The sequence below is a fragment of the Silene latifolia genome, chromosome 8 (assembly GCF_048544455.1).
Source record: "Silene latifolia isolate original U9 population chromosome 8, ASM4854445v1, whole genome shotgun sequence".
Classification (NCBI taxonomy): Eukaryota; Viridiplantae; Streptophyta; class Magnoliopsida; order Caryophyllales; family Caryophyllaceae; genus Silene; species Silene latifolia.
The window spans coordinates 42,127,661-42,141,620 of record NC_133533.1 but is presented as its reverse complement, the minus strand read 5'-3'; the positions used below and the strand labels follow the sequence as shown (position 1 = coordinate 42,141,620).

The 13,960-nt window shown below is 36.0% G+C and overlaps 1 protein-coding gene and 1 pseudogene across 2 annotated transcripts; one reads left to right on the top strand and one right to left on the bottom strand.

Moving 5' to 3' along the window:
* The first annotated feature begins 750 nt into the window (after window positions 1–750).
* On the top strand, window positions 751–2,086 carry LOC141596760 (small ribosomal subunit protein uS13z/uS13y/uS13x-like). Of its 2 annotated transcripts, XM_074417000.1 has the most exons (4): window positions 751–857; window positions 1,000–1,310; window positions 1,486–1,716; window positions 1,842–2,086. In XM_074417000.1, the coding sequence occupies exons 2-4, from the start codon at window positions 1,000–1,002 to the stop codon at window positions 1,897–1,899; spliced, it is 600 nt and encodes a 199-aa protein (XP_074273101.1). In that variant the 5' UTR covers window positions 751–857; the 3' UTR covers window positions 1,900–2,086. The 2 variants fall into 2 exon arrangements, with proteins under 2 accessions (XP_074273101.1, XP_074273102.1); XM_074417001.1 differs by lacking the exon at window positions 751–857 and having other exon boundaries at window positions 1,292–1,402.
* Window positions 2,087–2,391: 305 nt separating this feature from the next.
* LOC141596758 (uncharacterized) lies at window positions 2,392–5,351 on the bottom strand (annotated as a pseudogene).
* Between the last annotated feature and the right edge of the window lie 8,609 nt (window positions 5,352–13,960).

The window sequence follows — 13,960 nt, the reverse complement described above, 5'->3', positions numbered from 1 at the left end:
TTTTTTATTGATGTATTTTTTTTATTGGAGAGTTTGAAAAAAAAGGGTTCGGACTTCTTGCCGGAATTATTTGAAAGATAAAATAAAAAATGAATAGTATTTACAAGTAACAACAAAATTAAGGCAATCAATCAAAATCAATATGCGTTGATTCGAAATGTGAATCCAATATAAAACCTTGGGTACACAAGAAATGTATTGAATCGATTCTTTGTATTAATCGATTCCAACAAACTCTCAAGTCTCAATCATATAAGTATAAGGAAATATTTGACATATAACCATATTTAGGGGTGTTATTCTTGGGTCCGGGGCTCGAACTAGGACCAAATCGGATCATATCAAACTTAGTGAATGAAGACCAAACAAGGGTAAAATTGTGGACCGATTGATTTGACTGGACCATAGTTATGTTGGTCAGGACCGATGTGGACCCATAAAATGTATGGGCCGGACCAGGGCCGATCCAGTGTGGACGAGTTAATATATTGCTTATTCTTTATTATTTCAAGGATTACTAACATTTTGAAATCACCTATTGTTTTAGGGTTAAAACCAAATCCAACTTATTTTTGATAAATAGTTTGAAAACTTTGAAACCCGTTTTATTTTTTATTTAATAGTTTGGATTTTAATTTCAATTAAGAAAAAAAAAAAAATCTCTTCTACAAGCACCGTTTTGACTTTGGAGGCCAACCCTACCCAATACGTATATATATATATTCTTCAGTTCTATAATTCTATAATTTTGTCTACGCTATCAGAAATATTTTGTGATAAAGCGTGCGCAGCCGCTTCGCTAATCACTCCAACAGAGGCCATAATCAAAGATTCAGAGAAAAAAAAAAAAAAAAAAGGTACTGCATTTATTATATCTGTGTTTTTGTATGGTTATTGACTACTCGATCCGTCTTCAGTCATTTGTTTATCTTTATATGATACTTATCACGTATGGGACGGTGACTGATGATTTGTTGTAAATGTTTTGAAATTGATCAGATGTTACCAGAAGAGTCACGGCTAGCAATTTGGCGTTATCTCAAAACAGAAATGGAACAGACTCGGTTACGTATGGAGAAGTCTTTGCCAGCAAGCCAGGATTTCCAACAAATTTTGCATATACTCAAAAAAACATATAAACAGTTTCTGGTAACACCCGAAGATTTCGATAATATTTTGCGTATATTAAACACTAGTAGTGATGGGCTGCATATGCTCGTGTTTGCATTGTCGTCCATCAACGGTATTGGCAAATGTTATGCTCTTATTTGCTGCAAGAAGGCTGGCATTGACATCGACGGCTACATATGGTTTTTTTCTTTTATCTTTTTGCCATTTTTGTTAACACAATTTCTTACCTGTAACGGTCACAAGTTATACATGATGGGAAAGGCATGCCTAGGTTTGTCTTCTACGGAGTACTAATCAGTTACAATGTTGTTAGAATCGGGATTTTTCTAATTAGTAATTATGTATTGTATGTAGCTTTAACAATTCAATAATGTTGAGAAAGATATTTGGAGGTGGCGTATTGACGGCTGCAGAGCTTGGTAATCTCCTGATGATTTTGGCAAATCCACGGGAGTTGAAGACACCAGACTGGCATCTTAATAGACAGGAGGACTACTCAGATGGTCGTTTCAGGCAGATCGTTTCTAACAACAAGCTTGACATGAAACTGCGAGACAAGGCTGATCAGCGCTGTACGAAAATCAGGTTTGTTCTTGTTCCGGTATGATTTGGTTGTACTTACTTTCTTGGAGAAAGTTGTCAACGCACACCGGCCAGAGTATTGTTTCTTTATTCATGCCCAGCTTATACGATGATACTCTTGTATACAGAAACTACTCAGGTGTTAGAGTTTGTGAACAACGCACCAGAACCGTCGGACGCAGGTGAAAGACTGTCAGTGTCTCTAAGAAGCGTTATGCAAAACTGCCTCTCTCTTTTTCAATCACTTTGTTTGAAGTTGTCTCTTGTTTTTACTGTGATGATGAAAGACTAGTTGTGTTTGATTACTTTTGTAGTCCTAAACATTTACCCTGCTGATCTATTTGCAAGAGATCTCTAAAGAGTGTATTAGGAAGGCGAAAGTGCGAAACTCGATGATCGAACAACTTTTAACACATTAGCTACTAGAAGAGAGAGGATTTATAACACCCTATTCATAATATTCTCATTTGATTTTGATGGTAAATGAGGTTTATTTTACCAAAGTTTTCACAATATATAATTGATACAGTTTGCAAAATACGATTATCTGAAAATATTTACTTTGATAACTCAAACGTCACAACGCCCGGCATTGTACTTCAAGTGAAGAAGGCGAAAAAAAAAACAGGTAAAAAAAACACAAGCCTTACCTTCCTTCTGGGATTTAATATACAAGGGTTTGACGTCCAAAGATTACTACTACATTAATAACCAATAGCAAGAACATCATGAATCCCTCCGCTTATTGTATTGCTGACAATCGGCTTGCTGTTGCACAGTTTGTTTACAACTTATTTATCACCTAATTAAACCTGATTAAACCTAACCAGCACCTCGCAAACTGAGTTATCAAGATTTCGAAGATTTTGGGGGGCTGTTGCTATGACACAATGATTGGGATCAGGCCAAGACAACTATTTCTGATATCAAGATTCCAAACCGAGATTTAATACCATGCCCAACATCTAAAAGCTGACAAAAATCAAAACTGTGGCTACAAGGTTAACCCTACTCTTCAGTCTCTTCAGATTCACTTTCCTCCTCGCTCTCCAACTTCAGATGATTTACATTCCTTTCCAATGGTGGAAGCCCATCATCGGACTCACAAGAGTTACCTTCTTCGTCACTCAGTTCCCCATCATTATCTTCTTTACCTTGCACGACTTTCACTGTTTTCGAGGTTTCCTGAGACAACCAAGCATTTTGAACTGAGAGTATCTCAACGCTGTCTTTACATTCCGAATAAGCCTTGAGCAACTCCTTATTAAGTGACAGAAACGCGTGCCCCCATTTGAACTTGCCAAGCAACAAATTCGCAGTTTCCTCTTCACCGCAAATGATCAACGCAGCCGACAAAGCTTCCACGCAAGATAACTCACATGGCCTGCCGTAGTTCACCGGGTTGGCTGCCACCAGCCAAGGTAGTAAGCGAGGAGCAGCACACCGTAGCTTCACAAATGGCACATCACCCAGCCGTGCCCACGAACAATCTACAACGGCCAACCCTCGCTGTTTGATCAAAGAGTAGTCCTCTCTCGAGACACAACTTGTCCCGACAGGGCTTAGGACAACACCCCCGAAACCAGCTGTCACTCGCAATTCTTTCAACAAGTTAAACCTAGCTAATTTCCGACCAGTGCACTTTTTTGAGTCACATTGTCCGAAATCCCACATGGCAAGCTGGACTTTGGGTCCTGCAAGTTCGGTTTCGTTATCTATTGTGTGCTCGTTTGGAAGCGACTCGCCTTCAACAGAAGGATCATAGCTGGAGCTAGGTTGGGCTCGCTGGGAACGATGATTTTTCACTCGCCTGGGCTTGTTATGACCCATGAGATACTGCTCAAGGCTAACTCTTATTGAGCAACTATATCCTGCAAATAATTTTAATCAAGTACTGCAAGATACGCACACAAAAGCTAATGAAGTATACCACACACCACTAGCTAAAATTCCTAATCAATACTCTGTCATCAATAGCATTTTTGGATAGGCTTTTAGGTAGAAATCTTCACACTTACCCTCTGGCCTCTAGTCTCTACTACAACAAATATACTTAAAAAAAAGAAACGTAAACTATCGACTTGGACAGACCAAAAAATAAAAAGAGTAAACTTGATACGATTATGGATGTCATAATTAGGCTAGGATACAAGCTCGCATTCGTATCAGAACTACTAGCGAGGGGTAATGTCCGTCTCTTTCACATTGAACTTCAAGGGAAGAATGATGCCATACAGGCCCGGTTCTGAGGGTCGTCTGGAGGGACGGCGGCCTAGGGCCCAGGCTAGAAAGGGGCCCATTGTTCAGAGTTTTAAAATAATAATAGTGGTAAGAAAAGAAAAAAAATCTAATTTAGTAAAAACGAAGCAATGCTTTTCTAATTTCTCACCCTGACTCTCTAGTCTCTACCCTCTTTTTTTTTTTTCTAAGACCCGAATTCCCAACTCTTTTCTTCTTTAATTGGAAATTTAGAATTTAAAAACTCATCTTCTAATTCCTAAGCAACGGTTTCTTAATTTCAATGGCCCAAGATATAAGATATATGATCACTGATTAACTTATTGAGTCGATCATAACCCTAAAGCTTTGATTGAGATGGTCTTCAAATGTGGTAGGGTGAGGCTCTTGATAAAAGTTAACGCCTTAATTAAGAGTTAATCTTCTTCCACTACCACCACCCTTAATCCACCTTACACAAACCCACTATTAATGTTTTGCCGCAACTCCTTTGGTCAACCACCACCAAAATTATTGGCCACCAGCCTCTTGGCCAAATTACCACCAAAATTGCATTATCTCACTACTAAAATTCGACCACCACTCCTTTGGTCACTATTAAAATTCGGCCACAACCCCTCATGGTAGATATTATTTTTAAGCGAAAGCAGCAAACCACTTGCCCAAAACCCGGCATGGCTCATCCCAAAATCCACAAAGCCTCTTCCGCTACACGAAAGAATTGCATTATACCCACTCCAAATTATGACACTATCCTTCTCTCACTACCAATTTCGGCCACCATCTTCTTATTCTTCTACTGGATTTACCTCAAAAGAATAAGAGGACAATTATCTAGAGTAATTAATGCATTTTTTTTGTAATTGGAAAGGTATACGCAAAAATAAAATTCAAACACCACTGATTTCACTTGCATTAACTAGCACATGTACATTATCCCTGAAAATCAAATAAGCAAAGCTCAAAGTTTAAAGCATTCATTCATTAACTAGCACACTATTGGACAAATCCTCATCATCAGTAAAATCAGATGAAACATATGAAATTAAGAACAAATTAATATCAATTGAATAGCAAATTAATACAGTACTAATTTAAGGGCAAATTCGTATGAGGTTCAATTCAAATAAGCATATGAAATTAAAAACAATAAAAAGATTAAAATCATACTTACTAAATAATTGATGGATTCGAAATAGGAATACAAAAAAGAGGGATTTATCCTTCTTGCTGGTCGTCGTCGTCTTCGCCGGTCACTATCGTCGTCGGCTGCCGTATAATCGCAGTTTATGGTTAGAGGTGCGTTTAGGGTTTGAGCCTAGAGGCGGGTTTTGGGTTCAACCAAAGAATTGGGATTTTGGTAAAGAAAGACACTAAAATAAGAGTCCATATTCGAGTCCATACTTGGTACTTGGTAGTTAGTACATTGATTTTTTTTTTTTTTTTTTTTTATATAAGGTAAAGAAATTAGGTTGACTAATAAATATATACCATCCTTTCGGATGAGAAAGGTAAACGAAATTCAAAGAATTTTCATTTACCACAGAGAACCATGATAAGAAAGGGTACAAAGAAGGAGACTCTCGTCTGAAAAGTCGGATACTTTAAAACCCCCAAAACAAATTCATTACGATAAAATAGAAGAGCTGAGAAGTTACCTTATCAAACTGTAAAGAACACAAAAGGGGGAACAAAGAAACCTAAAAACCAGATTTGTTTACGCATCCAAAAGGATTAAAAACTTCAATACACATTCATCAAAAAACTAAACTTTATATTCTGAAAAAAAAGAACAATGAGTTCAATTTACAAAGATAAATCGATAAAAATTGCTATTAAATCCTTAATTTAAACCTTCTTTAACTAAGATATGCCCTCCTGGGCTAAATTGGAGAGCAAATTAAAGTCTAATCTTTAAGAAGGAGAAAATGAAGAAAAAGGGCTGAAATATTCTGAAAAAATTAACAATGACTTCAATTTACAAAGGTAAATCGATAAATATTGCTATTAAATCCTTAATTTAAACTTTCCTTAACTAAGATATGTGACTAAAAAATGTCATCCCAGACTAAAGTGGAGAGCAAATTAAAGTCTAATCTTTAAGAAGGAGAAAATCAAGAAAAATGGCTGAATTTTTTTGGAAAAAGACTTGATAAGAGACTAGGATCTACCTCATCTTGAAGGAGAAACATGGCTATGAAGAATGAAGATTAAAGAATAGGGATGAAGAAGATCTTGGGAAGGAGGCTTCTACACCCATTTCTTTAAGTCTTAGATTTTTTTGCTTTTAAGAAGGTTTTCTCTTTCTAAATTGTTAGAGCGAGAGGGAGCCTAGTACATTGATCATTCGGCTGAGATTGTTTTCTCCAAACATATAACGATCCTAAATTTATTCATAAATATTCATAAAAGTAAAGGTAAAATGAAAGTAAGAAGGGAAATTATTATTAAATGGGGCTTGAAAGAAGGAAATTGTAAGGATCCTAATCTAGAAAATAGAACCATGTGTGTTACTTAGAACTGATCATATGGCCCAAGCCCCACCCGACCCAGCCCGATTTTTCCCCAGGCTTGGGCCTCGATTTTAGGCCCGAAAAGCCAACGGCTCGAAGCCCATGGCCGATTCAATATAATAGGGCCGGGTTTGGGCTGACGTTATGCCCGGATTTTGGCCCGGCACGGCTCGAACATTGCAAAATTTACGAATATGTAAAATTTAAGAATGTTAATAAGCATTCAGTAAAATAATTAACCAATCAATTGTTGTATTGTAAATAAGTCATAGTCACTTGTTTACATGTATTAATTTGATAAGGCTTAGTATTTTCTTTTACTAGTATTTAAATGATAAAAAATGAGTTAATGATTTTGTATCACACTAGTGCCGATAAATTCTTTACCATTATCGGCGTGCTAAGTCAGTATTTTTGAGCCTAATGAACAACAAATATCAAATCAGTTATAACACTACAACAACATACAGTAAGCACCGCACTAAAATATATTATTACACTACTAAAAATTCTGCATTTAGTTTATATGGATCACCTCTATCAGTAGGTTCATAAAATGTACGTTAGGTTACTACTTAATTGACAATACTTGAAAAAATCACATAATTCTTTACGAAAATTTTGATAACAAATACACAAAGTATCTAACTTCATAATGGGAATTTCTAAACTTATTTCAAGAGAAACAGATAAAATTTAGCCCGAATTGGCTCGAAAGCCCGCTTTAACCCCGGACGGGCCAGGTTTGGGTCGATGAAATAAGCCCGTACTTGTAGCCCGGCCCGCACACTTGGGTTTAATTTTGCCATAACTCTGATTGCTTACGGCTTATGCCCATTAATTTTTGCTTAAGGAGCCCATTTTTCTTTTAAATATTAATTCTTTTATAAAACGTTTTTACAGAGTGTGAGGTTAAGACGGTGAAGGAATAAGAGGAGAGTAATTGTGTGTATTTTTAGATTTTTTATTAGGCGGGTCAAAATAAATAGGTTTTGTAGATTGTAGTTGGTATTTGGGTCGTGTGAATTTTGCTCGAACTCTGATTGCTTACGGCTTACGCCCATTAATTTTCGCTGAAGGAGCCCAGTTTTTTAAAAAAATATTAATTATTTTATAAAACGTTTTTACACATGCATTAATAAAAAAACCATGTATAACTTTACATTATTTAACCTCATAAAACTTCCATTACTTAACATGGTTAAGTGATAAGGGCATCAATGTAGTTTGTGGATGGTTTTACAATGACTTATTGTAAGACATTTTATGAGAAACTTATTATTTTTTTTATAAGAAAAATTAGAGTGGGCCTAAATACACTATCAAAATGTCTTGAGACACTCTCTTTATGTTTCATATGATTGATTTGCCATTTAACTTCCAACCTCTCAAATGCAGTTATTATAATAAAATCAGGGGTATTTTCGTCCATTACTTATAATTGGAGTGTCCCAGGAGATTTTGTAAATGTATTTATTACACCCAAAATTTATTAGAATGTATATGTGTATCCTATGAGCATAAGACTATCGCCTTAGATCGGCTTACACGGGATAAGCCATAATACAAGCAAGGTTATAATTTTAGATAAAACTAAAGTTTTAAGTGTATTTGTAATTTATAAGTACAATTAATTATTCTTTCAGTTAGATTATATAAATATTAATGTATTTTATTAATATTAGTGACTTATATGTTCTATAATTACATTTAAGACAACTTACATTAACAGGTTACTCCGGGATCCCATGTCAATATTCGCTGGACTTAACCACGAAAAAGACAGGTTGAATCTAAGGGGAACTAAGTTAACGGGTTACTTCAGCTCGACTGGTTTATATCAAAATTCGTTGGACTTAACCTCGGAAAACACTAGCCGGTGTCAAGTCAAATTTCTACAGGTATATCATAGATGCTTTAATGTTTGACCTTAGAATTTATAATTTTTTAAAAAATTACCCCAATTCATTTAATTCATATTTCTCGGTTTTTATTTAGCCTCTCAAATCTCAATCATCATGTCAAGTAGTAACTCAAACTTAGATTTCAAGAAGACAAATCATTGGACAATTAAACTTAATGCGTCTTATATCTTAATATTGTTGCCTTCTAAATGCAAATATAATTTATACTTCAAGTCCAAATTCTTAAATATGACTTTATACAAAAGTTAAGTGTTTATGATTTTTTTAAAATAATGATGTTTGAAGTGCATATCCGTGCAATTTTCACCAATTAACAATCGAAACTAAACAAAAAATGTGTTAATTTTTTAAATTTAAACGTGTACGGAGCAAAATCATTTTAAATTTGCACGGGTTCTACAAACCTAAATAAGTTTGACTAAATAAAAAATAGGTTTAACAATTTGCACGAATATGCAACTATTTAGGGAGTTTCACTTTTACTAATTTTGTTTTATTCATCTGAATCCTTTTATTTGATATGTAAGTCGGGTTTTTTGAAGTCCCTGCCTAACAAGACAAAGTATTGACTCAAATTTAATTACCAAGAAAATATATCATACATACTGTAATAACTACCTAGCCAATTGACCCTAATGCATTATTTACTTTAATTGCAAATGTATATTACAATTGTAATTTAAAATTGTTGAACAAAAAGTAAAAACATTTATTACTTTATTTTAAAATTTTCATTTTAAGATAATTAACTTTAAAAGGAGATAATTAACTATTATATATTACTTGTCGGTATTAATTGTCGGGCGGTTAATTTTATTTAATAATCAACTTTAAAAGGAGATAATTAACAAAATTTAAAAATATTTATTATTATATACTACTTGTTTGTATTAATTGTCGGACAGTTAATTTTATTAAGAGAGAGAATATTGAGATTTTATGTTTATATGATTGTATCGAAGATAACATAGAATATACGAGTAATCTGTGAATATTTTTTTTCTAATTTTTAGAATATAACATAAATATAGACAAAACTTTCGTATACAAATTGTATATTTTTTTTATCAATAAATCTTGATAAAAGATTATTCAGTCAGAACTTTGTGCATTTTTTGTAAAAATCTTCATTCATTATTTAGATTTTACAAATAAAATGAATGAGTAGATCCGTGTAATTTTTGCACGGGTTTAAAGTTATTAAATGGTAAACAAATGACCGGAACGGAGGGAGTATAATAAATAAAGACAAAATATTGAAGACAAACAACACTAATAACAAAAATCGTGGCAAAAGATTAATAAACGTAATAATATTCATAGCAAAATATTAGTAATTTGTGATAAAATTTAGTAAATTGTGGTCATAAACATGACATATGTTTGGCGATATATTATGGCAATATACCTATTGATTAATAAAAGTTTTTTCTTACGAGTCTTTTTTTGTTCCTCAAGGCCCAATCAATCACGAATCCGGGTTTACAAAACACCATCAACGTAAAAACATAGATAGTCCCGTGAATTTCACGGGTAATAGAACTAGTGATTTAAAAAAAAATGATCATACATTGTATTTTTTCTAAAGGGGCCCTAATCTACACTTTTGCCTAGGGTCCCACAAACCTCAGGTTCGGGCCTGATGCCATAAAAGCTAGACGGTAAGCGAGTAACAACCTACTAATTAGCTTCCTCCTATGTATTATACACAAATCTCCAATCAATAATAAAGGGTAAAAAGAATTACACAAGTATTGAGTAAGGCAACCTTACACAGGCTTATTGTAGACGGGTTAGCTTCGTAAATATGAAGTATCCGCTTTACACAATTTTTGTATAAAACCGACTTAGAAGAGACTAAAGATGAAGATTAATTTCAAGCAATTAAGAGTCAATACCCAGTTGTTCTTAATCCATCAGACAAAACATCAGGAACTAGAGAAATATCAATAATAAAAGAAGCCATTTTTTTGTTGTAAAATTAAAACCCAACTCCCAAAAATCCATTGCCAAACCATCAAATGAATAATAAACCATTGAATTGGATATTGATGGAAAATCATCCCCAAAACATACTAGTATATAATTACAGCAAATAACAGTGATAAATCATAGCGTATAATTGGAACAATTATAATCACAATTATAGATAAGAAAATAAGGGGAATATAAAGAAATAAAGAAAGGGATGAAGGGATGAAGGGATGAAGGGTGTAACCTGATACAGTCTTACGAAATGCGAATGGCGGCGACCAAGGGAGTGGAGAGGAGAGGGAGTAAACAGTAACTCGAGTAAAATGGGCAAAGGTTGCAATTGTATAACTCGGGTTTCAGCATGTCTTGCTATAGACGGATATATTCGACTATAGCAAGAGACGGGTCAAATACCCTTGGGTCCTATCACGCAAGTTGTTGTTTGTCTTATGCGTAATGTGGTATGTTACTTGGTCCGTCTTTAGTTATAGACGGATAATTGCCGTTTATAATGAGATTTTGTGCTCGGGTTGATCTGTCAGGAACCCTCGTGTTTTTCAAATTCGTACATAAATTAGTTTTATACCCGTTCACGAAATGCGCAGGTTTTAATACTCAGCTATAATGTTTTTTTTTGTAAAAGAAAAAACAAAAAACGTATTGATAAAGGTTTAGAGTTGTGCAAAAATAACTATACATGATTAATTGTTCAATTGCTTAACTAAGTAGGTATTTAAGGGGATGCTAATCAATCTCTCTTAATAAACTCAACTCGAATTTACACAAAAGACAAAGGGGAAAAGGTGAGATTATTACTTATAAAGGTAGATCGGGGCATAGGAGGCATGTTCCACCATTAGTCCAAGCTTGAAGGCTAAAGGAAGAGCATTGGAAGTATTTTAGAGAGAGGGGAAGGAGTTTGGAGAGATAAGGAGGAAGGTGGAAATGAGTTTAGGGTTAGGGAAGGAAGGAGGTAAATCCCGTATTCTGAACACAACGACACTCGACCAAGTGCCAAGTCCACTCGGTCGAGTGAACTCACTCGGCCGAGTAGCACTCCACTCGGTCGAGTGTACCTTTCACTCGACCGAGTAAACTCACTCGATCCGCTGCAAGGTCAAGTGTAAGGCCGTCTTTTCCTTCTTCTCACGCGTTCCGAGGTCTAAGTACGGGTTCCACAAATGCCGGGTATTACAATTATAATAGTCCTCACATATATTAGAGAAACGGGAAGAAAAATAAAAGCCAGAGGGAGTATGTTATTAGGTTTGGTGCCCGGCTACGCCTGGACTGTCTTTATTTACCATTTAAATTTTATTTTCTATGAAATATGTTGGGAATCGTTTTTGGCATGATTCGACCGAGTGTGGCAGGGAACTCGACCGAGTAGAAGGTACTCGACCGAGTATCCCTGTCACTCGACCGAGTGGAGGTATATGTGATTTTGCAATAGCTACTGGATTGTGACAACTCGACCGAGTATAGAGGGTACTCGACCGAGTGCGGCTGTGACACCCCTATACTCCAAGTGCCTTACCAGGACCAATCAGGTATAAAGCTGTTACCATCTCGGTTTCCCGAGGCAATGATAATCAAAAGACAATAAAGAAACAACGTTTAAATAGTATGAAGTTTAAGTGAGTAAATACAATCCAAAACCAACGGCCAAAATACGGTTTACATAATCTCAAAACAACTGTCTAAAAACTATCAAAACTACAGCGGAAGACTCTATCATCTGATGGCGACACATCCCAGCTATCCCATGTATCTCGACTCATACCTGCTCAACAACTGCTCACCATCCCCGAATGGATCACCACAGTTTTTAAAACAATTAAACGGGGTCAGTACTAATCACACAATTTACATAACTAGTATGATGATATTCAACAATCACAAATCACAACCAACACATCATGTGACTAATACTGATTAGGGAAACCCTACCTGGAATGCAATACAATCAGACGATCTCAACAGCTGTTATCAAAAAGCCTCCTCTACGAATCCTCCTCATAACATATGATCACATAATTACTAACAATCATAAAAACTAACAAAAACCCCCAATCTCCCAATTTAGGGTTTAAACAAACTTAATAAAATATTATAAAATCGGTACGTAGATCTTACCCTCGACGCAAGGATCACAAAAATGTAAAGGATGATGAATTCCGACCTCTAAGGCTCCGGGATTTGTCAATAATGCGAAAGATGCGAAGAACGTAGTTTGAAATCTCTTTTGAAATGATTAGGTTTAAAAAAGTGTTTAATGATGATGACGGAAAGTTATATATATCTATTCGCATTATTAACAAAACCCGACAAAACATTACCCGTAAACCGAGCCACTCGATCGAGTAACTAACGTACTCGATCGAGTAACTAACGTACTCGATCGAGTGCCCCCTACTTGATCGAGTACCAAGGCTACTAGATCGAGTACCCTACAGACAGAACACTGTTTTAAAAACCAAAACACCCTTACTCGACAGAGTAAGGCCCACTCGATAGAGTACCCAAAGGCTCATAAAACCGTAGTATTACAGTCTTCCCTCCTTAAAAAGAACTTCGTCCCCGAAGTTCAAACCACAACAAAACAAAACATACCACCACACTCCCGACACGACAACCAACATAAAACTCAACATAAAAACATGATACCAACCAAACTCAACCCGACTCAAACCACTACAAAACATACCGACACAACACAAAAAGGGTGTAAAAACTCTTTGCGATCATCTCCTATCCCCCCTAAAAGAAACAAGGTTACGTCCCCGTAACCATACATACCTGATCAAAAAGAAAAAGGTATCGCTCTCTTATGGCCTCCTCTGCCTCCCATGTAGCTTCCTCTACCTCATGATTAGACCAAAGGATCTTAAGCAAAACTGTCTCACCAATCCTAGTCTTCCTAACCTTCCGGTCAAGAATCTGCTTAGGCACCTCAAAATAAGACAAGGACTCATCTAGCTCTATGCTCTTTGCCTCTAACACATGTGACAGATCACTCACATACTTCCGCAACTGAGATACATGAAACACATTATGTACCCTATCCAAAGAAGACGGTAAAGCCAAACGATAAGCAACCTCTCCAACCCGGTCTAGGATCTCATAAGGTCCTATGAACTTCTGACTCAAGTTGCCTTTCTTCCCAAATCTCATAACCCCACGCATAGGAGACACTTTCAGAAGAACCTTGTCCCCAACCTGAAACTCTATATCCCGGCGATGTAGGTCTGCATAACTCTTTTGCCTATCTTGAGCCACTCTCATCCTTTCCATGATCATCTTAATCTGCTCAACCATCTCATGTACCATCTCTGGTCCCAAAACCACTGCCTCAGCACTATCGTCCCAACAAATCGGACTCCTACATCTTCTCCCATATAAGGCCTCAAACGGTGCCATGGCAATACTGGTGTGATAGCTGTTGTTGTAAGAAAACTCAATCAAATATAATCTCTGCTCCCAGCTGTAGACACCATATTTCCGCACCTCCCGCAAACCACCCGGTGATTATTGGGCCGCATGTTTGGTACGCAGAACGATTTGTGACAGTTCGTAAGTTTATCGTCAAGTGATTGC